Below are 24,610 nucleotides of genomic sequence, written 5' to 3'. Positions count from 1 at the left end.
AAATCTGACCTTGTCCCATTTACCAGCATTTGGCTCATAATCATCCAGATCCCTTTTAAATATCATAATTCTACCAATTCCAACATTTCATCTGACAATCTTCATATCGCCTCTACATGAAAACGTTACCCCTCAGGTCCTTTTTTAAATCTTTCCTTGCTCAGCTTAAATCAATGCCCTCTAGTTTTTGACTCTCCTACCTTAAGTAAAAAGATCTTGGCTATTCACCCTGTCCATGCTCCTCATGATTTTATAAACCTCTTTAAGGTCACCTGTTAGGATATGATGCTCCAGAGAAAAAAACCTTTAATGTTCAATTTCTAATGCCATAAGATTATTAATAGCAATTTGTGGGCATACTAAGACATGAGATAATGAGATGTAAACAATAGGTTTTTTTTTTCTAATGTAGGGTGTATTGTTTGAAATCATTGCTGATGTACCAGCTGGTCTCCTGTTCATCACTTTAATTGTTCAGATATAATTTAAATCTTTTCTCTTTAAAACCCATTAGCTTTTTGTGTTTACTATTTGACAGAATTCACAAATGATAAATAGCATTTTTAATATCAAAGTTATTTGAGGAATCTTTTACAAGATTTATACTTGAAAGATGTTTTACATGCCTGCATAATGGGCTGTCCTCTTCCAATATCCTTCGCACTCAGTTCGAACCTCTGGCCTTTAATTATTGTTGGAGCATCTGCTATATTCAAGCTGCACAACAGCTGGTTTGCATCTGCTTTGATGTATTTGACCCTTTTAAGTTACCCAGGTACAAGTCCGCCAGGTATAATTTTGTGTTATTGAAACAGATCTAATCTGCATTTGCACAGGTTCCTCACTCTTAGAAGCTTGGAAATACTAGAATGAACCAAAGAGAACGGGTTTGGTTTTGCTGGCATTAAAGTGGAAACATCACCTGATAATGCATTCCCAACAGTGCAACAGCAATGCAGAGTCAGTTAAAATCAGATGACATGTGAAAGTAGATCCTGTTTCATGTAAACATGAGGCTTTGGGACATATGGGAATTGAAGAGGGATGGACAGTTGATGTAGCCATCTGGATGACCTCTTTTCAGAGATCAAAAATGTACAACAAAATTAACAGCTCTTGAAATCTGAAATAAAAACTCTAAGTATTCAGCAGTTCAAACAGCATACATGAAGAGAGAAACAGTTGATGAGTTGAATTTTATCAAAAATCATCGTGTCAGTTTTGTGGAGGGTTTCTCTCTATTAGCTCCAGCAGGTTAGCTCATACAATCCTCTGCTGATCACCTCTTGTATGCACCATGCCTTATGGTGCCACATTCACATTATCTTGTGTTCACTGTGATGGGAGTACTTGTTGTCAGGACCCAGAACCAAACTGAGGTCTGTTCCCATTATAGAGGTTCAGACATCATGTTGAGATTATACAGGATACCAGTGAGGTCTCTTCTGGAGTACTGTGTGGAGTTCGAGTTCCCCTGTTGTACAAAGGGTGTATTAAACTGGAGAGGGTGCAGAAAAAATTGCAGGGAATAGAAAGTTTGTGTTTTTATAAAAATAAGCTGGGACGTTTTTCACTGGATTGCAGGAGGGCGAGGGATGACCTTATTGAGGTTTATAAAATCATGGGGGAGTATGGATAAGATGAATGACAAGGGTATTTTCCTTGGGTGGGGAAGTTTAAAACTAGGGGGCATTCTTTTAATGTGAGAGGAGAAAGTTTTTTAAAAAGGACTTGAGGGGCAGCTTTTTTATACAGTGGTTTATTTGTGGAATGAACTGCCAGAGGCGGGAGTGGATGCAGGTACAGTTAGAACATCTAATAGGCATTTGGATAAGTGCATAAATAAGTAAGGTTTGGAGTGATATGGGCCAAATGTAGGTGGGTGGGGCTAGTTTAATTTAGGAGCATGGTCAGTGTGGACTGGTTAGGCCAAAAGATCTAGTTCCATGCTGTATGACTCTATGGTTCTATTAGGTTTAGCACATGTATTTTTGTCACTGCGTAATCTGCTTATGTGACATAGGCATAGCACATATGGCAACATGTCCATCCCTTCACTGATCATTGCTGGCAAACATGACAAGCTGCCTGGCTTTATATCTGTATTAAAAGACAAGGCAAGACAGAAGTACTGTCAGGCTGTCGGGACTGAATGAGAAATAACAAGGCAAGGCAGAGAGAGATGATGTGACCATCCAAATAGGTGCAAAGTGAGCTAAGTGCTAAAAGATCAAACGAGGAGCCCTGAGATTCATTTGGTTATGATACATCAAATATCCTTTTGTACAAAGTAGCCTGGCAGCATCATTGGGAAGAAAAGTGTCGTGTTCTCCAAAGTATAGTATTGTACTGTATTCTAAATGATTCGCAAGTGTACCATGGTGATGTGTATGATGCTGGTGCATATTGTCCAAGGATGAAGGAGCCAGCCAAGGAGTGAGCCCTGACATGTTAGCGACTGCTACCCAAGATGGAGGAGCAAGCATCAAAATAGAGTAGTCAGATTTTTGGAATTGCTGTCATCTGGTTTCTCTGGACTGTCTGATAAAATAACAACCTACGTAAAAACGAGGCAAGATTAGGGAATAATGAAAAGTTAACACATGCAAATAGGTGTCACATCACTTCGTTCTGAGATTTTGTCTCACCATTAAACCTTGGATAGAAAATCTGGCCTTCATTCTATTCTATTTATGATATTGAGAATATCCTTTATTGCCACGTGGTACTCAAATACAGGAATACAGTGAAAAGTTTACAATGTCTCTTCTTCTGGTGCCATCTTGGGTACAAGACCGAGGTACAAATCTTAGATACAAAAGAGGAATAAAAAGAAAAGTAGTTACAGTACTTTGCTGTGTTTAAAGAATAAGCTAGAAATAAGATATACAGGTAGTTCTGGGATAACGTGCTTGTGTGATGATAATGTTGCTGAAGAATTAGGGAATGGTATTTTTGAGAATGCCTACCTCGGTTTGCAATAGCACGATTGCAGTGGGGATCGGTTTGTGTGCTTCATTCTGCGCATGTGCGATGTCAGCTGCTGACATAGTAACTTTCAGTGAGAGGTACTGTATACCGAGCAGCATTTAAAAATTTTTAAATGTACTATGTTTAATTTCGTTTTGTTAATAAATATAATTTCAACCTTCACTCGGGCTGTGCTAAACTTTACATTGGACGTTTGGGTGATTTTTGAGCGATCATGAGTGATTTTTTTATTTGCTTGTCTGCCCCAACCCACTTTTCACATCGGCCCCATTAGTTTTTATTATGCGCGGCTTCGTTAGAATGCAACTGCAGCGTTATGGGAAAACAACCTGAAGTCAAAGGATTGACATAATAGTCAGATTAAGAAAAAATTCAAATAAACATTACATTGCAGCAGCTCGCTGCTGGGATCTGACCCGTGCTGCAACAGACCAGAGTCCAACAATCATCCGCGCTCTGCTCGAGGCCTCTGCTCTGCTCCGTCCCAGCTCTCAGCTGCTGCAAGGTACTTTCGAGGACTTCTTTCCTGACTGGAGGCCAGTACAGGGCTTCATTCCTCGTGCCACCGCGACTGTTTCCCCCCACTAGCCTCACTCTGGGATTTATTTCCCTCGCAGACTTCTGCTCCGGGACTGCTTCCCCGTGCCAGCCGCTGCTCCAGGACTGTTTACTGTTTCAGATCTAAGCACATCTCACCATTCAAGTGTGGGGAAGTTGCCCAAAATTAGAGAATCCATAGATGGGGAAGCAGGCTAATTGGCCCATCCAGTCCACGCTGATCCTCTGAAGAGCATCCCACTCAGTCCCCATGATCCTGCGTTTGCCATGGCTAATCCACTTAGCCTACACATCCCTGACCACTGTGGGCAATTTAACGTGGCCAACCCACCTAACTTGCACATCTTTGGATCATGGGAAGAAAGCAGAGCACCCGGAGGAAACCAACGCAAACACAGGGAGAATGTGCAAAGTCGCACAGACAGTCGCTGGGGGTTGGAATCGAACCCGGGTCCCTGGTGCTGTGGGGCAGCTGTGTTATCCAAACACAGACCATTAGCCACTTTCCAAGAGCCACATTATTATTTGTACTGAACCCAGACAACTGGTTCTGCTTGAAAAAAAATCAGAAGTTTGTTACTGGGCAGAACTACCCTGAACAAACGCCACAAAGCTCAGCAGTCTAGTATCCCCCCCCTTAAAAATGCAACACCATCTTTTACAGTCTCTTGGTTTCGAGCAGTCCATAGTCCAACGAATAAACGTGGTTTTTACATGTGCTGGTACTTTTTGTTCTCTAATTAATTGATAAAGCGATTTTTTTTTTAAAATGGACATTTTTGAAAATAACTGTGCTATTCAAATATAGTGTCCATGATAGATTTATTGTTCTCTTTCCCAAAGCAAAAGATCCAAGCCAAAAGCCCCAGCACCACCAATATTCTCCAAGCATGTTGAGAGTTCTTCAGTAACTAAGAGCCGAGAGGGTGAAAGTAAAACCATGGAACAGGAAAACAACAATGTGAACAGTTACTTCGATTTGACTGTGGTTCTGCCCGGAGGAATGGAGCAGTCGGCCAGTATAAATGGAAGGTAGGTGTTCATGAACCTAGTACCCCTAAGTGACCTAGAATGCATCTGTTTGAAGCATGTTGATTTGTGCTTCAACTGAAACACCTTTGCAAAGTTTGTTTATCATATTCATATCACAGTGCTAAATAATGATATGACCATTAAATGTATCACTCAAATTAATGTTAATTGTACATGTAATGTCTTCTAAGGCTGAAGTTTACATTAATTTGAACTAAGTCTGAGTCATGTGCAGTTATTTGAAGAAATTCTCACCACAAGGCTAGTGAGATCTGTTGCCCTATCTTACTCAACCTGTCTCATTATTACCTATCTTGCCCCTGCGGCATCACTTGTGCCAATGCCATCTTTAAAAGCCTGTTGTGCACCTGAACAAGCATTGGCATTCTAAATGTGCCCTGCTTGGTCAAGGATGGAGTCTAAATATTTTGGTGAAGGAGAAGATGGCACTGTGATTCTCTGACAGGGATGTACAGGTCCTGGCGGATGGGGTTGTTCAGAGGAGAGGCATTTTCTTGCTGGAAGAGCGGCAGAAGAGGCCATGCCAGCAGATCCCGCTAGCCTGGTCTGAGGTCACCACACTGGTTAATGCTGCCTACTGGATGCAGAGGAACATCCAGTGATGCAGAAAGAAGGTCAATGATATTTTTCATTCTACTTCGATAAAAGCTATTCTCTGTTAACTCTCACTCACTCCATTTCTGCTACTGAACCTATTTCGCACCAAGGCTCATGTTCTGTCACTCTCGCTATTCCCCTCACCTGCTGCTGCTCCTCCACCCCATGCCATTAACTCTGTATGTCCTCTATGATGCCTTCTCAGTCCTTCAGCACACCTCAAGACCTACCTCCACATGGACCAGGAGGAGACTGTGATAGCTCCTGTGAGAATGTGTAGCTCCTAGGCTGATGGCTGCTTTGCAGCAAGGAAGATGCTATTTTTGTGACTGTGCTAACTGGCAGGGCAGGGATACTGTGAACACAGATGGGCACCAAGAGAGAAAGTGAGCATCTCTGGAATGCATCCCGATCCAGTCTGAGAGCTGGATGCTTGTCCATGTAATAGCCATTTGGCAAGGTTCAAATGAAAGTGTAGAAAGAATATCAGAACAGAACAGCCTCTTAGAAATGTGAGGAGTCAGCATTGCAAATGTGGCTTCTCACCCCCCCCACACAAAGGAATGGATGAACTGAAGAATGACTGGATGCTGACTGATTTCTGTTCAGCTCCCAGATTGATGTGTTCTGAGTCCCTTGATTGCTTGCACTAAACCAGTAGAATTGATTATGGCCCACTCACCACACTGTAACGATCCCCAAGTGGTCGTGGTACAGAGCCCCTGATTCTTTGTATCTCAGTTGACTGATTGACCATTCTGAGCTCCAGGACTGAGGTTGGGCGCTGCCCTTTACTGACTCAGCCTGACTAAAGAAAGTTCCCTTTGACTTGACTAGGGAGTACTCGCATAAGAGATATGGCCATTTGGCTGAAGCACATACAATGTGTTTGCTGCCAAAGCTGCTGGCACTTGCTATAGCTGTGACATTAGTGTGACACAATGCCATGCAGCTATATGTCCATCCCCTGATAGCTGTGACAAGCTATCTGGCTTTGTGTCTGCACTAAACAGCAAGGCAACACAGAGATATTGTGAACCTCTGAATTCTGAATGAGACAACAAAGCAAAAAAAAAGCAAGGTGAGAGATAGTGTGACCCTCCAAATAGGTGCGCATTGAGTGAGTGATAAGGCAAGTGGAGATCCCTGAGCTGCAGCCTGCTATGATGTACGAGCTGGATGCTTGTTCCTGTGGCCTGGCAGCAGCATTACAATGAAAGGTTTTCATAGAATCCCTACAGTATGGAAACATGTCATTTGGCCTACAAGTCCACACAGACCCTCCGAAGAGTAACCCACCCACACCCGTTCCCCTGCTACTCTACATTTTACCCCTGACTAACGCACCTAACCTGGGCTGGGAGTGGTCATCCACAGCAAGCTTTCTTAGAATCTTCATGTGGACGCACGAGTTACAAAGGCCCAACAATGTCTCCTCTTCCTCAGGCAGCTGAGGGAATTTGGCATGACGGTGAATACCCTTGCCAACTTTTATAGGTGCACCTATAGAGAGCATTCTGTCTGGATGTATCACTACCTGGTACGGCAACTGTCCCATTTAGGATTGGAGACGGTTACAGAGAGTGGTGAACTCGGCCCAGACAATCACCAAAGGCTAACCTCCCATCTATCGAATCCATCTACCAGGCCCGGTGTCAAGGAAAGGCCGCCATCATTCTCAAAGATCCATCCCACCCTGGCAAAGTTTTTCTACAACCTCCACCATCAGGTAGAAGGTACAGAAGCCTCAACACACGCACCAGTCGGTTTCACAACAGTTTCTACTCTACTGTTGTTAGAATACTGAATGGACTCTCAAACTCTTAGTGTTCGCCTGCACCTGTGTTTTGCTTTTGTTGCTGTTTACCTATTGTTTACTTTATCTATACTACTTAACTATGTGATCTGTTTGTATTGCTCGCAAGACAAAGCTTTTCACTGTGCCTCGGTACACCTGACAATAAATTCAATTCAAATTTAGCACAGCCAATTCACCTAACCTACACATCTTGGATTGTGGGAGAAAACCCACATATATACTGGGAGAATGCGCAAACTCCCACTCCACACAGTCACCCAAGGCTGGAATGGACTCCAACCCGGGTCCCTGGCGCTGTGAGGCAGCAGTACTGACCACTGAGCTACTGTGCTACCAGTTTTGTTGTGCTCCAAAGTGCAACATTGAAGTGGTGAACCTAAGTCAGTAGGTGATGTGCCACGAACCTGTGGTGATGTTGGTGCTTGTCCAATGCTAACTTCTGTAGGTGGCGATAGGTTCGGGTGCAGGCATGGAACGCACCCTGAGATTTTGGGACTGCTGGACAAGATGGAGGCACGGAGGAGAAGCAGTGAGCTTTAGCCACCAGATATCTGCTCTGACTTTCATTATGGGGATTGTTGCTGTCTTCTCCCCAGTGTATGGAGTAATAGAAAATTAAATGATGCATGTAAACGAGGTGAGACTAGATGCCAATGAGATGTAAATGCAAAGCGACCTCTCACCACACACAAGCAAGACTCTCATCTCACCATGCCAAAGCCTAGTGGAAAACTAAGTTTCATTTTTTTTATGTCAAGGATCTAATTCTCCCAAACTTGCCATATTTTCCCAACTGCCTTGCCATTCCAAACATCATTTAGGGGCCAGGAAAATTCAGCCTTGTGTTTAGGAGTGAGACGTACTTTATTCAGATCATCAACATCTTGCTGTTCAAATTTAAGAAGAATCTAATTGTTTGGTGTGTTCTATCTATAATTTTTTATGTATTGATGCTTGAACAGTGCAGTACAGAAGAAATCCTTTTGCCTCATTCTCCCTGTGCTTACTCTAGAAAAGATAACCAATTGGTCTCTTTCCACAAAAAGGCTTTTTTTGTAGATAAATGTACATTTCTGCAAAACAAAATGCACTACTTTCATCTCATTACAATGTTTAGAAATAATTACATAAACAAAAGGAAATTAGTTTGAAGGAAGGAGTAAAGAGCAAAGCAATTGCTTTTTCTGCATTAATTATTAGCACAGAATTTAACAGCGCATTGTTGGATAAGGTTAACACTAAAAATTAGACTCAAATTCTCAAATAAGGTCACAATTGCTAACCTTAAAATCTGAGAGTCTCCGAGCAAAACACAGCTGGCTGGATTTGCTCCACAAAACATTGTCTACACTTCTACTGAAAAAGTATGTATGTACGGAAGAGTTCATTGGCGATGCACTGTAGGACAATTTGACCAGTTTGAAAATAAGCAGATTTTTTTTGGTCCACCCACAAACTGCACAAATGGAGGCAAGAAATACTTTGATCCTCATTGAAAACAGACAGTTAATAACTTTTAATATGATTTGTCACAGTAATTTGCTTTATTTGATTACCTTTCTTTCAAGTGATCATTCAGTTCAACATTGTATGTTTGTCTTCATTTTTGATCAGCATGAATGTATGACTAGGGCTCATCTGAGACTGTTTGAACAGGATATTCTGAAAAGAACTGCTTCAGTGGCCAAACTGTGATTTATACCCAAAGACCAAAGAGTTCCAAAGGACCAAGCATCAGATTGGGCCTTTTCCCTTAAAGCTCGGTTAAGTAGCCCCTTTGCCCTGATATATCTTTTGATAATGTTTAATTTACTTCAAGCATTAAGATTCCTGTTGCCTACTCCTGATCGGAGGCTATCTCCAAAACTCTTTGAAAAGGCGAATTGGCTTTTAAAGTGTTAAGAAATGTTTTCTTTTAAAGGAAGTCACCGTTGTATATATCATTCTTGGTCATATCAGTGTTATAAATATCTTTTATAACTATCAGATCAACTAGTGCATTCAGCTTATCCTTAAAAAAAAAAAGGGTCTCAGAAGGGAACTGTTAAACAAATGAAAAATAACTACAGCTCGTTAGGAAATAATATGCAATATTTTCATCAACCATCCTGTGCTCTTGGCAATCAAAACTGGCCCAGGGGCTCACATTATCCGCAAGTTTTCATGCAAAATGTATGCCTCTTGTGCAACCAGGAATAATGCTGGCTCTTTTTTGAAGATGTGAGACATTACGCAGCACACTAGTCTGCACTTTGTTCTAAAGTTCTATCCTCTGGAAAACTAGATTTTAAAATGTAATGATTAGTGACAGAAACACTACCATCTTAAATGTTCCTTGATTATAAATAGAGCTTTATATGTTATCTCAAGCCAACATGGCTTAGGGTATTTTTTTTTAATGTAGATAACTTAATTAACATTTCTAAAAATTCAAAATTAGTTCTTAATCCTGATCTGTTGGGAGTAATTCATACATTTTCAGTAACCTGCCCAAATGCTGTTGAAAGCCATCCACATTTAGTTATCAGATAATATCAGTGCTGCGATTCTGTCAGCTAGTTAATTCTTTGTATTGCTGATAGATTTGTAACAATGAGCTATGTAACTTTTTTTAAGAAAAACACATTTGTTTTTCTAGCACACCCATGATGGATTTGTTAATTTTCCTTTGTGGCAAGTATCATTTGAATCCTTCAAATCATACTATAGAATTGATGGGAAGGGAGAAGAATCAAGTCCAGTTCAAACCCAACACATTGATTGGGGCAGTTGAAGTGGAGAAAATTATTCTGAAGCAGAAAAATATAGAAGAAAAGAAAAAGCCTGTATCAATGATGCCTGAGGTTAGTAAAATCGATTAGCACATCATAATGGTCATAATGACACTTGCAAATGTTTCTAATATTGAAAAATGTTCTTGATTTTGTAATAATTAGATTTTAAGTGAAACTATAAGTTCAGATGCAGAAAATAAGGCAGTGATATGTAGAGGGAGGGCGTCCGACCAGTTGTGTTTTTTTTTGGTATGAAATGAAGTGTGTTTGAAATCAAAGTAACTTGTGTTGCATGTGAATTGAGTTTCTCTGATCTTGTCTCGTTTAAAGACCATCACACTCAAAGCTGGCCTTCCTTTATAACTGTTCCCACCCTATTGCTGAATTAATCGCCATTAGAAGTTTCTACTAATTATACTCGTTTTTGGACAAAAGTATGTGTGCCATAATAGTTAGAGTAGTTTTTTTCAAGGTCATTTTCAGCAATGTAAAATCTGATTACTAAAGTTGCCCTCTTAGGTAGATTGAGTCGTTTTTGTGATTAGCAAACTGCATTACTTTTACACTCTGAACCGTATCAAGGAATACATTTTTAAGCCTGTGCTTTTTATTTAAATAAAGCTTTATGTTTTAAAGGTAACCGATTACACTGGCCAACACACATTTCACATTCTGTGATATAGATATAATTAAGGAGAAACACAAAAGTTAAAGGACTTCCTAAATGAGTGTATTTTTTTTCTTTATTTATTCATGGGATGTTGATGTCACTGGCTAGGCCAGCATCTGTTGCCCATCCCTAATTACCCAGAGGGTAGTTAAAAATCAACCACATTGCTATGGATTGGGAGTCATGTGTAGGCCAGACCAGGTAAGGATGACAGGTTCCTTCCCAGAAGGACATTAGTGAACGAGATGGGTTTTTCCAACAATCAACAATGGTTTAAGGTCATGAATAGACCCCTAATTCCAGATTCTTCATTGAGTTCCATGATTTGCCATGACAGGATTTGAACCCAGGTCCCCAGGACATTCGCTGAGTTTCTGGATAAACAATCCTGTGACAATACCACTATGCTATCACTGCCCTTTTTTTTCAAGAGGCAGCTCACCAGCTTTCTCAAGGTCACTTAGGGATGGGATATAAATGCTGGCCAGCCAGCGATGCCAACATCCCGCACATGAATTTTTTAAAAAAAGTTCAGTTTGCATCCAGATTGCTGATTGTACCCTGAGTGGAAACTCAACCGTCAAGGGTTTGTCTTTGAACTTAAAAAGAGTGTGCATATTTCTTAAGTTCTTAGAAGGAAAAATGGTATTAAAAGCACAACCAGACAAGCCATGTATTATTAAATGGTAGAGCATACTGAAAGGGCTGAGTGGCCTAATCCTGTTCCCAAGTTCCTTGTTCCTGTATAAGGTTCTTTGCCAGGACTTAGCAAACCAGATGCCTCTACAGCCAAGGAGTGGTAAGGGACCAGGCACATGAAAACGCCATCAAATACAAGTTCCCCTCCAATATGTACACAAATGTACACAATGTTCTAGCTGGAAAGTATACTGGTATTTCTCCAGCATTGCTGACTCAAAGTCAGAGTGGTGCCAGCATTAGAAGACTAGGAGTTCGTACAAGACAGAGTGCACAGGTTCAAGGTGACTTACCACAAAATTCACTCTAAGCAGAATGGAGGCATATCGAATGGGAGATTCCCACACAGTGCCATGCATCATTTGCTTTTTAAATTACTATGCATGTGCAGCTGCACAAAAATGTTTAAAGGGCACCTGAATTTACTTAAATCAGCTGTGCACTGCTTAAAATCAAAAGGTGTATCACTGATCATGACCTTCTCTAAGGCTTGTAGGCAAAAGCAATAAATTCTGCCTTTGCCATTGATAGCCACAAACCATGGATTTTTAAAAAAAACTAAACAATGAATAAGAATTTGTAGTCAGCGCACAACATTGTTACTTATTGCTGACCTCAAAAGCTGCTGACAAAGATCTAGTGATCTCTGTGGTGCAGGCTTCCCTTTTTCCTGATGGCAGTTTAAATCTGGTGCCAAATAGAGGGATTTCCACATGTGCAGGAATAGTGATGTCAATAAGCAGATAGGGACTCTTTTGAACTGCTCTCACACACTGCAAACTTGGAACTTAAAAACACGTAGACACTTTCGCATTTTAATTTAAGGTTTCAAATAATTGAATAAAGTATTATTGGATTAGATTTCGATTGAAGGTGAAATACCAGTATGAGCTTTTTTTTTTTACAAAGTGGATTTTAAAACAATTTTTTGGAGAAATGTCACATTCCATGAATATTGTATTTCCTTTTCAGGGCTCGTAAATGTGACTAACAATAATTTGAAGTTTGTGTATCATCTAAAACCCAGTTAATCTTGTTAAACAAGACATAACATTTTTCAGGACTTTTGTAATGAGGTGAACGGTATAAAAGTAATACTTTATATCTGTTCACTGGCAATCAGGAATTGCAATTGGGTTAAGAGAGTGGTGAGGGACCTTTTTTAACACTGCATCCTGTACTGAAGAGTTAAATCCCTGACAACAGTATCTGAATTTCCATTATATATTTCATATGTGGAGGCTTCTGAAGTTACTGTCAGTTCCAGCAGTGTAAAAACAATAAATTTCCATCATGTCACTCTCATTACCTCCACAAAATCTGGACCAATCTGTTAATGATGAAGTGTTTTCTAACAGTGATTGACTTTTAAAATGAGAAACTTGAAATGTCAAGAGTTAGTATATTCATCCAGAGTTTAAAAGCTTAGAAAATGATTATTTTGTCCAATCACGAACACTAAATGGTATACCAGATCAGGGTTTCAGCTGGTCCTGTTTCAGATGGAATTTGATTACCCTTCTCTGTATTAATCTTTATAATCTCTGTTTTGGTTACTTGATGTAATTCAGATTTTTTTCTTTGAAAAGCCTGAGTTTGTTTAACATGAATTGTGATAGAGCTGAGTTTATCCTGTATATCCTCTTTAACTTCCAATCCAAGTGTTGGCCTTTAGATTTCACCCTGTTACCCCATTTGTCTTGTTCTCATTGTTGGTAGTACATTACTTCTGTGCATTTATACTTTCAATTCAAATTGGCATTTTCAAAATCCAGCCATGCCTCGTCTTAATCTTTTATCCAATGAAAGCAACTTCCATTCTTGATGTCCTGATGTTCCTAAATATAAATTATAGACTTATTCATTTCTCTTGTGTGATCACCTAATTCATCAAAGTGACATGCAAAAATTGCACTTACTGTTTTCATTGTTGCCTCATCAGTAATCTATATGACATTAAAAGATTGTCTTAAACAGCACTGATGTGGATGACTCAATTTTCAAATTAACAAATCAAAACTTCAAGTGTAAACTTTGCATGACCTTGGAATATTTTATACTTCTGGACTCTCCAAGTCTGAGCTTGTGAGGACACTAAAAGATACCCTCAAATATCGGCTATGTGACAACACTGAAATGAACCTTGCATGGGACATTAATCAAAGAGCATGAATATTTCACTAGTGGAAGATTTGAGGTTCTGTAATTAACCATGTATTTTTTCTGTTGAATCTTTCAAAATATTGACTTTGTTTTCTTATTTTCATTTTTTGTGATAAAACAATATCTTTCATGCTCTAAATAAACTTCTTTAATTTCCTTTTCAAACAATCTGTGATGTACCTTGTTGTCAGAGTCACCCTAATTTGGTATTAATACCTGAGCTAGAGTCCAGAACTTAAATTCAGCACATTTTAGTTAGATGGGAAAACAAATGTTGGTTCATTATTTATTTGAAATATGTTTTACTTTTACCTGCCTGAAAATTATAACGATAAGACAATTCTGGTGAGAATTGTTCTGCGGAACAGTCACTGGACCCGAAACGTTCACTTTGATTTCTCTTCACAGAGGCTGCCAGACCTGCTGAGTGTTTCCAGCAAACTCTGTTTTTGTTTCTGGTGAGGATTAGGTTGTTCTGGTTTCCTTGAGAGCCTTCTTTCATTTTGTCTGAACACAAAATATGATGCAAGGATATTAGGGTTATTATTTTTCTCTCTGTCAGAAGGCTTTTTTTGATGAATATGGAATCGTCTTAGTTCTAAACTTTAATGAAATCTTCAGATTGTGCATGACATTATTAATCTTTTGATCCTCCTATCTTGGATGAGCTTTTAGCAATTCGCTGTTGCTGAAAATTCCAATGTGAGAAAACTATTACATATATTTTCCAAAGGCAAAATCACGGTACCCAAATTTAGATTAAGTGTAACTCATCCTTAGTTTGCACAATAGTGAGCAATTACCTGAATCAATGTATTTTAAGTTGTAATTATATCAGCACTTTCAACTGACAAACCATCTTTTTACTTTCAGCAAACAGTACGTGTTGTAGTAAACTACAAGAAAACACAGAAAACAATAGTACGTGTTAGTCCTCTTGTTCCTCTTCAAGAACTTGTTCCAGTAATCAGCAATAAATGTGAATTTGATCCAAAAAGCACTATTCTTGTCAAAGACTTTGAGTCTAAGGAGCCCTATGACTTAACTAAATCTCTAAAGGAGCTTGGCATACGAGAGGTATACGCATTGGATACTAGTGTAGGTATGTATCTGCTTGAAGTTCTGCTTGCAGAAATTTGTGGCACAATGATTTCTGGCATATAGCTTTGGTGTAGCTGATCACTTTTAACAAAGTATGTAGTAATTTAGAAGTTAAACATCCATTGGATCTTTGATGCAAATACACATCCCAAGCTAAAATGAAAGGGTTAATCATACAAAAATGGATGCTGAGACAGAAGTGGAATGATCAACATCTTGATTGAAGAGGCTTATTTAGTGCAGAGCTTGAAAGGAGATGAGCTGGGAGGAGAGACAGAAAAGTTCAGAGAATCCCAGAGGCTGGGCTGCTCAAAACATGGCTGCTGCTGATGTGGCTAATGATTGGGTATAAATGAATTAGGAGTGGACTCTTACACAATGGTAGTGTAGCCTCCTCTGATCCAGAAGCCTCAGTCCAAGATCCCACCTGCTCCAGAGGCGTGTCATAACGTGTCTGAACAGGTTGATTAGAAATATCCAAAAAAAAAGGAGATTTTCATAGTGGGATGATGATACCATGGAAGAATTTAAACATGAGGATGAGAGTTTTATGCAGTTTTCTGGTTTTTGGGACTCCTAGTCAATCTAGCACAGCAAAGACAACAGTGATCACTCTCTACATTTTCTTTGTGTATGATAATCCTGGTTATTTTGGTACACAGTACCTTCAGTTCAGCATAGCCATGCAGGAAGCAACTGGAGTGGCCTGTGTGGTAACTTTGATTATAGGATAGCTGCACATGTATGCAGTTTAGAGGGAACATTGAAAAAAGGAAGTGATGAATGAGAAGGACAAGTTGATGATTGAAAGAAATGGAGAGACAGCCAGCAAATAATGGCAGCAGTTGACAACAGAAATAGTAAAGATGAGGGTTTCTGTATCAAATGGACAGAGGTGGGTGATGTTAAACTTATGATAATGTGAGCCATAATGATGGTCGGTGTGTAAGTACAGAAGCTCGTTTTGAGGTTGCGTTTTTGAACGATTGAATAATGATTGAGGCTGTAAGAGATGGGAGAAACTGAGATATATGCTGTCAACATACATGTGGAAGATAATCTATGTCTGAAAATGATGTTACTATTGGGAATAAGAGTAACAGTAATTGTTTATGAATTATAGTTTGTAATTCAGCATTATTCTACAAAGTAACTGAAAGCTGGGTATTTAAAGATGTGACTTCCAACATTTTTTTTAGGATTCTCCCAGGCTAATTTTCAAGATGGATCCATTCAGCAAGGTAACAACGTATTTAAGTGTTTGTCTAGAGATTTTCACAAACTACAGATTTTCACTAAAGTTTTTAGATTTTCTGTTGTTTTAACTGAGACTGAAGTTATGCCATACACTCATGTATAGGTGTAGCCCTCATTTGCTGTTGCACTTATTCTGTTTCCTTTTGTTTTCATTTGCTACCATTGTTGCTCTCCCTTTCTTGCTCATTCTCTTTTTTTAATACATATTCCTAGCTCATACTCCCATTTCTTAGCAGACACATCTGCCTGTGACATCAGATAAAGTTGATGAGAACTTTTTAAGTTCAATCTTATTTCTTGGTGATACCTATTTAAGTTCAATCCATTGTTATTTCTTGTGCTGTTATATTCTTTACAATTCAGAATCTAATAGTAAATTAGAGATATTTATTTGAAAACTATTTATTTGATAGATCATCTAGTTTAGCTGCTGTAGTAATTAATGTACAATTAATTAAAAATGCACTATTCACAGCATTGTATTAATCATTGACACAAACATGATGTGCACTGTGCAATCAGTATTTACTACTATGTTCTCTAACTTCCGACAAATTTACTCAATATTTTAGGACAATTTCACATTCCTGCAAATGCAAATCTGGAGAAGGAAAATAAAGGTTTCTTCAATGTGTTTAGACTGAGTAAGAAGAAGCGTGAAAAAGTAAGCTTTTCATGTGGATTTTTAATAACATATCTGAGTTGAGTCTGTCAGATTAGCTGGTTAATGCAGAGTAACAGAAGTTCTGATGAAAGGTTATTAACCTGAAATATTATTTCTCGTATTGCTGACAAAGGGGACACGCAGTTGAGACTTTTGTTTGTCTAACACTCTTCAGGACAAGCGTAAGAATGACATATTTCAAAGCAAGATTCGGCATCCTTTCCTCACATAGTATAAATTACTTCCTTGTTTCTTCCTTTGTTGAGTCCAAAATGAAACAATTCCAAGCATTTTTTTTTTATCAGCAGTATACAAGTTCCAACTAAGTGATGGTATGTTAGATAAAAACAGAAAATGCTGGAAAAACTGAGCAGCTCGAGCAGCATTTGTGGAGAGAAATCAACATTTCAGGTCCAGTGACCCCTCCTCAGGACTATTTTGACTATATGTTAACTCTGTTTCCTTCTCCACAAATGCTGCCTAACCTGTTCAGTGTTTCAAGCATTTTCTGTTTTTATTCCCCTCCAGAGAACCAGCTCAACAGAATTATGATTTAGTACTATCATGACAGGTCTGAGCAGCAATAACTTTGCATGAAGTCAGCTACTAGCTTTTTCTACTTCAACTCTCTGGTAGCAGCATTCATACTGAAAATTTTACAATTTTTCTGGATTGCACGAACTTTTAGTACAAAAGGAATTGAAAAGTAAACTTTGATTTAATTTCCAGCCGGCAAGTGCTCCTGCAACCCCACTAGTAAGCCAGCAAAGACCACTTGGCATGAGCAGTGCAAGTGCTTATTGCCCAACATATGAATCTAATACCTTGCCTTCAGATCTGCCAAAGAAAAGACGGGCACCTGCACCCCCGCTAACTGTTTCACAGAGTTTTCCAAAAGATTTAACTCAGCAATCATCGACTAGACCAACGTCGTATGTTTTTCCTGATGCTTCTGTGAATTCTACTGAACAGGTTTTGCAAGTGAGTGCTTATGTTTATATAACTAGTTCCAGTCATAATAGAGCATCTTTGCATAGCATTGGCTTCAGGTGTATTACATTTTGTCATTTTCTGGTTGATGGAAAGGTTGGTGCTGTTTTGTCTGATATACATTATCATCATTTGGTACTGTAGATTATGTGCTTGCTAACAGCTGTTTGAATGAAACATGAAAACCTTTGATAACTTTGTTATTACTCCCAGTCTCATTGCACAAAACTCCAAACCATAAAATAAATTTAGATTTCTAAGCTTTTATTTTATAATGTACCTTAGCTTTTCCACTCAACTTGATATAACTAAATGAGGAGGTTGCTGGAATCTTGGCCAAGATCTTTCTCTCCTCATTAGCCACTGGAGAGGTCCTCCAGTCAAGAGGGGAAATAAGGATAATCCAGGGACCTATAGATCAGTGTGTCTCACATATTAGGTTGGGAGGCTATTGGAGAGAATTCTTAGGACAGGATTTATGTGTATTTGGAAAAGCATGGTTTAATTAGGGACAGTCAGCATGGCTTTGTGCGGGGCAGGTAAAAACAATGACTGCAGATGCTGGAAACCAGAGTCTAGATTAGAGTGGTGGCAGATCATGCCATAATAACTTGATTGAATTTTTTGAAGAGGTGTTGAAAGGATTTGATGAAGGTAGAACAGTGATTTTAGTAAGGTTTTCAACAAGGTCCCTCATGGTAGGCACATCCAGAAGATTAAAATGCATGGGTTCCACGGTGACTTGGCTGCATGGATTCAGAATTGGCTTGCCCAAAGAAGGGTAGTGTTTACCTGAATAGGGCCGTAGTAGTGGAAGGTTGTTTATCAAGCTGGAGGTCAGAGACGAATGGTATTCCATAGGGATCTGTACTGGGACCTCTGCTGTTTGTGATATACATAAGTGACTTGGATGAAAGTGTAGATGGGTGGGTTAATAAGTTTGCAGACAATGCAAAGATCAATAGAGTTGTGGACAGTATAGAAGGTTGTCAAAGAATACAGCAGGATAGAGATCAGTTTTTAGATATGGGTGAAGAAATGGCAGATGGAGTTTAATCTGGGGAAGTGTGACGTGCTGCACTTTTGGAGATTAAATGTTAAGGAAAAGTATACAGTTATGGCAGGACCCTGAACACCATTGATGTACAGAGGGATCTTGGGGTTCAAATCCGTAGCTCCCTGAAAGTGGCCACACAAGTAGATAGGATGGTAAGGAAGGCATATGGAATGCTTGCCTTTACTGTTTAGGAAATTGAGTACAAGAGTCAGAATGTCATGTTGCAGTTTTATAAGACTTTGGTTAGGCCTTACTTCTAATATTGCATTCAATTCTGGTTGCCACATTACAGGAAGGATGTGGAGGTTCTGGAGAGGGTGCAGAACAGGTTTGCCAAGATGCTGCCTGAATTAGAGGGCATCAACTACAAGGAGAGGCTAGAAAAACTTGTGTTGTTTTCTCTGGAGTGTATGTTTTAAAGCGTTATTGATATAAAGAGCTTGTAAAATGCTTGGACATTTATAAGGTTAAAAGATAGATGTGTGTATAGGTGGCATTTACCTGAATAGCTATGAACGAGCTTTTACTTTTGAAATATTTCACAGGAGTACATTACACATTGAAGTACATTTATTTATTTGTAATTGTGGTTCCACAAGTTTTCTGTCTTGAGGCATCACTAATGATACCAAATGGAAGGGTCTACTATTAACTGTATAATGACGACAGAATGAGCTTTGAAGATTAGAGAAAAATCTTTATATTTGAATGTACTGTTTAACTGATAATATAAAAGATTGTTTTATAAATCTCTGTTAAGTCTAATCTACTCCTATTTACCTGAAACTGCTGAGCTTGGGTTGTTTCTTTTGTAGTTGAGCTGCTTGAAATTTTGCGGAACACTCCTTTCACTTATGCATGAACAGATTGATTAAAAAATGTTATGACCCACCTCCAGGATAGGTGGGTCCTAAACTAGGACTTCCCATCACACAAGTACAGACACTGTTACTATGCCACAAGACCCTTACTATTTACTTGTCACAGATAAAAGATTAAAGATTTGGAAAATCACAGTCAGTATTTAAATCTGTGCAATGAATTGAGCAAAGGTTAGGTGTGCCTGTTGTGCATGTTATTGATGCAGATGCATAATTACATCAGCAGAAGGTCCTACAATTTTGGATCTCATTAACATACAAGAGGCAATTTGCTGCTGGCAATTATACTGCTTATTGGTTGCTCCTTGTTTGAGAGAATGGGAAATCAAGATATTGCAACAATATCTTAAAGGGCATGTTTGGAAGTATTGGGAATGAAATGGAGCAGCAAGTTTCAACATGAGGGAAATTTAAGCAGTACCAATATTGGCAGGAATATACAATTATGTAATCCTTTCAAGACTCAAAGCTTTCAAAACTGACTAGGAAAGTGCAGTGCAAGAACTGCATCCAACTTTCCGTAGCTCCAGCTGAGGATCACTTTGAATGTCATCATAAATGGCTTCCTGCCAACATACATCACACAGATTCTGATTGGGTCAAGGAAGTAGTTATGATGGCGCTAGTTGAGACAGAAGGTTGTGACAATATTCAATAGATCCTCTTTATGTGAAGTGCTACCCTGCATCTGGAGTGAGTGCTGCCTTCCAAAATAAAAATTCATCCAAAAAAAACAAAACAGGCAGACCACCAGCAAAAGAATTGCCAAGTTCCTTATTAAGGTTAATCCAGCTGCCAGCCATTTGCAGCTCTCATTGAGTCTGTGCTACTGATGTGGGAGCCTCAGTACTTGGCAGCACAAGTTAGAAATCCCAGGAATGCAGTGTTCCAAATTGTATGACAATAAAATGCTTAAACGTTACAGGAATTTGGGTGTCTAAATGTCAGGATTGTGCCAGAGGCAAAGTCCCTGTTGGTAATAGGAATCTTAACATTCCCCCTGTATACATGTCATTCGATTGCCTTGTTTTCCAATGTTTTTTGATTCAGAAAGGTGGGGGCTTTTTAAAAACTTGCTGGGTTTGGCCTTCAGGAATTGTTACTGGGTGAAAATTTCTTGTTTTGCATTTATCCTAAATTGCTGAAAATGTATTGAATGTCATACTTTGCTTTGCATATCACATAAAGGGGAAAAAATGGAGATCAGTGCAACAAATGTCTTAATTTTAATCAGATAAGAACTGTTAACATCGTGTTACAGAGCAAAGGAGAATAATTATGTATCAGCTAGGCACAACTATTGTTTCTGTATGTATTTTAAAATTTATGTTCTTATGCTTGGAAAACGATTATTTTGTTTTGAGTTCTAATATCCTGAGTAAACCCAAAATTGTCGTACAGTTGGGAAGCATTTTTATTCCTACCATGTCATATTGTGACATAATGGTTTTTGTTCATTCACTGAATAAGCCAACATTTATGTCTATCTTTAATTTTCATTGAGAAAATTATTATGAACCTCTGCATCTCATGGAGGGTAGATAAACCCATAGTGCCATAATTAGGGAGTTCTAGGATTTTGACCCAACAACACTGAAAAATGGTGCTTATAGATCCAAGTCAAGATGGTTTCTGACTTGGTAGGGAGCTTGTGGATGGTGGTGTTCCCATGTATCTGCTGCCCTTGCTCTTCCAGGAAGAACATTGCCCTTCTGATCAGGGATGATCAATGATGAAGCAGTTGAAGGTGTTTGGGCCGAGAACACTACCCTGAGGAATTCCTGTATTAGTATCCAAGACTGAGATGAACGAACTCAAACAGCTACCACCATCTTTATTTGTACTAAGTATGCCTCTAAATAGGCACACAATAAATATTTACTCTGGTTTTCAACAAGCTTCTTGATATTATACTGGTTTAAATGCTGTGCTGACATCAAAGGCAGCACACTCATTCTGCACATTAAAGTATAACTGTCACTCACACCTGGAGGTTAGCATTTGATTTATGTTTGATGGAAGTGTAATGAAATCAGGAGCTGAGTGACCCTAGAAAAACTCAAACTGGACATCAATGAGCAGGTTATTGCTGAGTAAATGCTAATTGATGGTACTGTCAATTGCCCTTTTCATCACTTTGTTAATGGTCAAGAGTAAGTGGCTGGGTGAGGATTGATCAACTTTGATTTTGGACAAGATATACCTGGCAAAATGGAAAATTGCTCAGTTATCTACTAGTGTTGTCATTGGCATGTAGTTAGGGAGTGTAGCTTCAGTACTAGTTCATGAAAATATTCTAACATTTGAACTTCACACTTTTCCGGATAGTTGGAAAATTATGTGAAATGTTTGTTTTGAAATGCTATGTAGGAAGACAGGGCCAGAACGTATTTACAATCCTATTTAATATAAGAAGCACCATTTTTGTTACTTTGAGATGTTGTTTTAGGTTATCTTTACAAACTTACTCACCAGCTCACTATATTCATTAATACCTGATACACAGCTACCTGATGAAGGAGCAGCACTCCAAAAGCTAGTGCTTCCAAATAAATCTGTTGGACCATAACCTGGTGGTGTGATTTTAACTTTGTCCACCCCAATCCAATACCAGCTCCTCCACATCTTCATTAATACCAGGTTCCTATTCGTTCATTCATAGCCCTTTACAATAACACTGTTTCATTCATTCATTTACAAAACCACATTTTGTAGTATATTTACTATCATAAGATAGGCCTAATTAAAACAACCCTTTCAACCATTACTGCTTTTTCACACCTTCAATTCTTATCAGCCTTTGTTACAAGCAGTGTTTAGGCCTAGCTACCTCTGAGTAGATGTCAATATCCAAAACAATACCATCCCCAACAAGTCTCCACAAATCATTACAATAATCAGCCCTTGCCAAACGTCTCACAGACCCGAAACCCCAAACAGTTTCCCCAATTAGTATGTATATGTTAAATATATTTTAACTAGGCTGTTATCTCTTTAACAAGCTAACTGTCAAAACAGCACTTAAGTAAAATTGCTTGACTGAAACTCTCATCCGCAAATAGTAAGCAAATCTCACAACCCAGCTGCAGTATCAGTTTAATATGCTTTATTCTTTTATTAAGTACTGGTGCAATTTCTAACTTATTTATGATGTGGACTGGGGTGGACAAAGTTAAAACTCGCACAACACCAGATTTTCATCCAACAGGTTTATTTAGAGCACTGAGGCTTAGTATTTTTACCAACATCTAATACCTCTCAATTATGCAAGCAGACCAGACAGACACTCTTAATCTCCTCCGAAGTAACAGCCAACTTTCACATATGTTTCAACCCATCTCCTGTCTCCGAGGGCAGAAGCCCCTCAAACGTTTCAGTACTATGGATGAAAATGTAACATCATAGTAATGGAATTTTAATATATGTAAGAACTGTATCTAAAGGGGCTCTTGTAAGAACTGTATTTTGTGATTCTATTGCCACGTTGAAATTGTGCTGCTGCTGTTGCTAAATACAAGAGGCTACTTTTCCCAGTCACTGACTTTGATTATTATTTGAACACAATCCCTCAGTTCAAAAGTAACCCTGTTGATGTTTGCTTCAGTTATTGGCATGTCTACTTTAAACCTCCTTCTTCTTAATTAGGTATAAAACATGAATTGAGAATATGAGTAATCATTTCTATTAATGCCCTGCTGAATAAATGTTCAGAATTGAAGTAAAGTTATTGTCATCCCATCTCTTGAGAATTAATATATTTTTAAGCTCATTTGGTATTATCAACCTTGTAAATTGCATAACTCGACCACAAGAGGACACTCTTGAAAAAGAGCAGAGTATCTGTTAACAATTTCCAATTCAATTAGCAAAACCTGCATTTTTCAAGTTCCCAATTATGACAGCTACAAACATTTTAGTTTTGATTAGAAAGTGACAGATGTACGTAAAACTTGCAGTCCAAACAGAGACAGAACTCATTAATTCCCTCTCTCATCCAGAATTGGAAAAGTTCATCGATTTCGCTTCTAATTTCCACCCTATCCTCACTTTCACCTTGTCTATCTCTGAGTCTTCCCTTCCCTTCTTTGACATCTGTTTCCATTTCTTAGTATAGACTGCCCACTAATATCTGTTATAAACCCACCAACTCCCACAGCTATACATCCTTGCACTCTGTTTCCTAGCAAGACTACATTCCATTCTTCCAGTTCCTCCGTCTCCATTGCACATATTCCCAAGAGGCCAGCATCAACAAGGGAGCTTCCAAAATGTCTACCATCTTCTTCAACCGAGGATTCCTCAGCACCATTGTCGGCAGGGCTCTCAACTGGGTCCAACCCATCTCCCGCACCTCTGCACTCACCCCTCTTTCCTCGCGCAATAGCCATAGGATAGCCGTTGTCCTTACCTGCCATCCCACCAGCATCCACACACGCAAGATCATCAGCCACCCTTTCCGCCACCTATAGTGCGATGCCTCCACCACCAGACACATATTCCCCTCCCCTCTCTTGAATGCCTTCTGCAGGGACACTGTGGTCCACTCATCCTTCATTCTCAATATTCCCCTCCCAATGGCATTTTCTTTGCAACTGCCCATTTCCATCCTCTCTCCTCAGTATCCAAGAGCCCAAACATAACTTCCAGCACTTTACCTGCACTTCTCACAATCAGGTCTACTGCATTCACTGCTCACAATGTGGTTTCCTCTACATTGGGAAAACAAAGCATAGACTGGGTGACCGCTTTACGGAACATCTACATTCTGCATGCAAAAAGACCCCGTGCTTCCAAATGCCTGCCACTTTAACATGCCACTATGTTCTCTGGCCAACGTCTCTGTCTCAGGCTTGCTGCACTGTTCCAGTGAAGCTCAGTGCAAGCTGGAAGAACAACACCTCATTTTCCGCATGGGGTCCCTCCAGACTTAATACCAAGTTTCTTAGTTTTTTTGGGCTTGATCTCTCCCATGTCCTAGCACTCTATCCCACACGTAGACTGCCATTACATGCTTCCTATTGTCAGCCATTAACAGTCTCCTCTAACAGCTATTCACCCCCTTAGTCAGATCATTATTGACTCCTTTGTCTAACTGGTCTTCTATCTCTTTGGGCTCTATCCCTGACTATTGTTTACTCCTTACTTCTTCTCTATGCTCCCCAACCCACCACCTTCTGCATATAAACCAACATTTTTCCAGCTACCAGCATTTCTGAGGAAGGCTCACTGGACATGAAAGGTTAACTCTGATTTCTCTTCACAGATGCTGCCAGACCTGCTGCTTTTCTAGCAACTTCTGTTTTTATTTCTGATTTACAGCATCTGCAGTTCTTTCA

At 39.2% G+C, this 24,610-nt stretch overlaps 1 protein-coding gene across 3 annotated transcripts in view; it reads left to right on the top strand.

Annotated features, from left to right (window-relative positions):
• The window catches only part of cobll1b (cordon-bleu WH2 repeat protein-like 1b), a 161,903-nt gene that overhangs the window by 99,688 nt on the left and 37,605 nt on the right, over positions 1-24,610 (top strand). For all 3 annotated transcript variants that reach the window (XM_043693895.2, XM_087989101.1, XM_043693897.2), the window contains exons 2-7: positions 4,393-4,581; positions 9,657-9,861; positions 14,198-14,426; positions 15,625-15,666; positions 16,255-16,346; positions 17,076-17,327. In XM_043693895.2, coding sequence (XP_043549830.2) covers positions 4,393-4,581; positions 9,657-9,861; positions 14,198-14,426; positions 15,625-15,666; positions 16,255-16,346; positions 17,076-17,327 — 1,009 coding nt within the window. The remainder of the gene's footprint in view (positions 1-4,392; positions 4,582-9,656; positions 9,862-14,197; positions 14,427-15,624; positions 15,667-16,254; positions 16,347-17,075; positions 17,328-24,610) is intronic.

The sequence above is a fragment of the Chiloscyllium plagiosum genome, unplaced genomic scaffold (genome assembly GCF_037043375.1).
Source record: "Chiloscyllium plagiosum isolate Xiang-an unplaced genomic scaffold, Cpla_swu_hap1 HiC_scaffold_7, whole genome shotgun sequence".
NCBI lineage: Eukaryota > Metazoa > Chordata > Chondrichthyes > Orectolobiformes > Hemiscylliidae > Chiloscyllium > Chiloscyllium plagiosum.
This window is presented reverse-complemented; position numbering and strand designations above follow the sequence as displayed.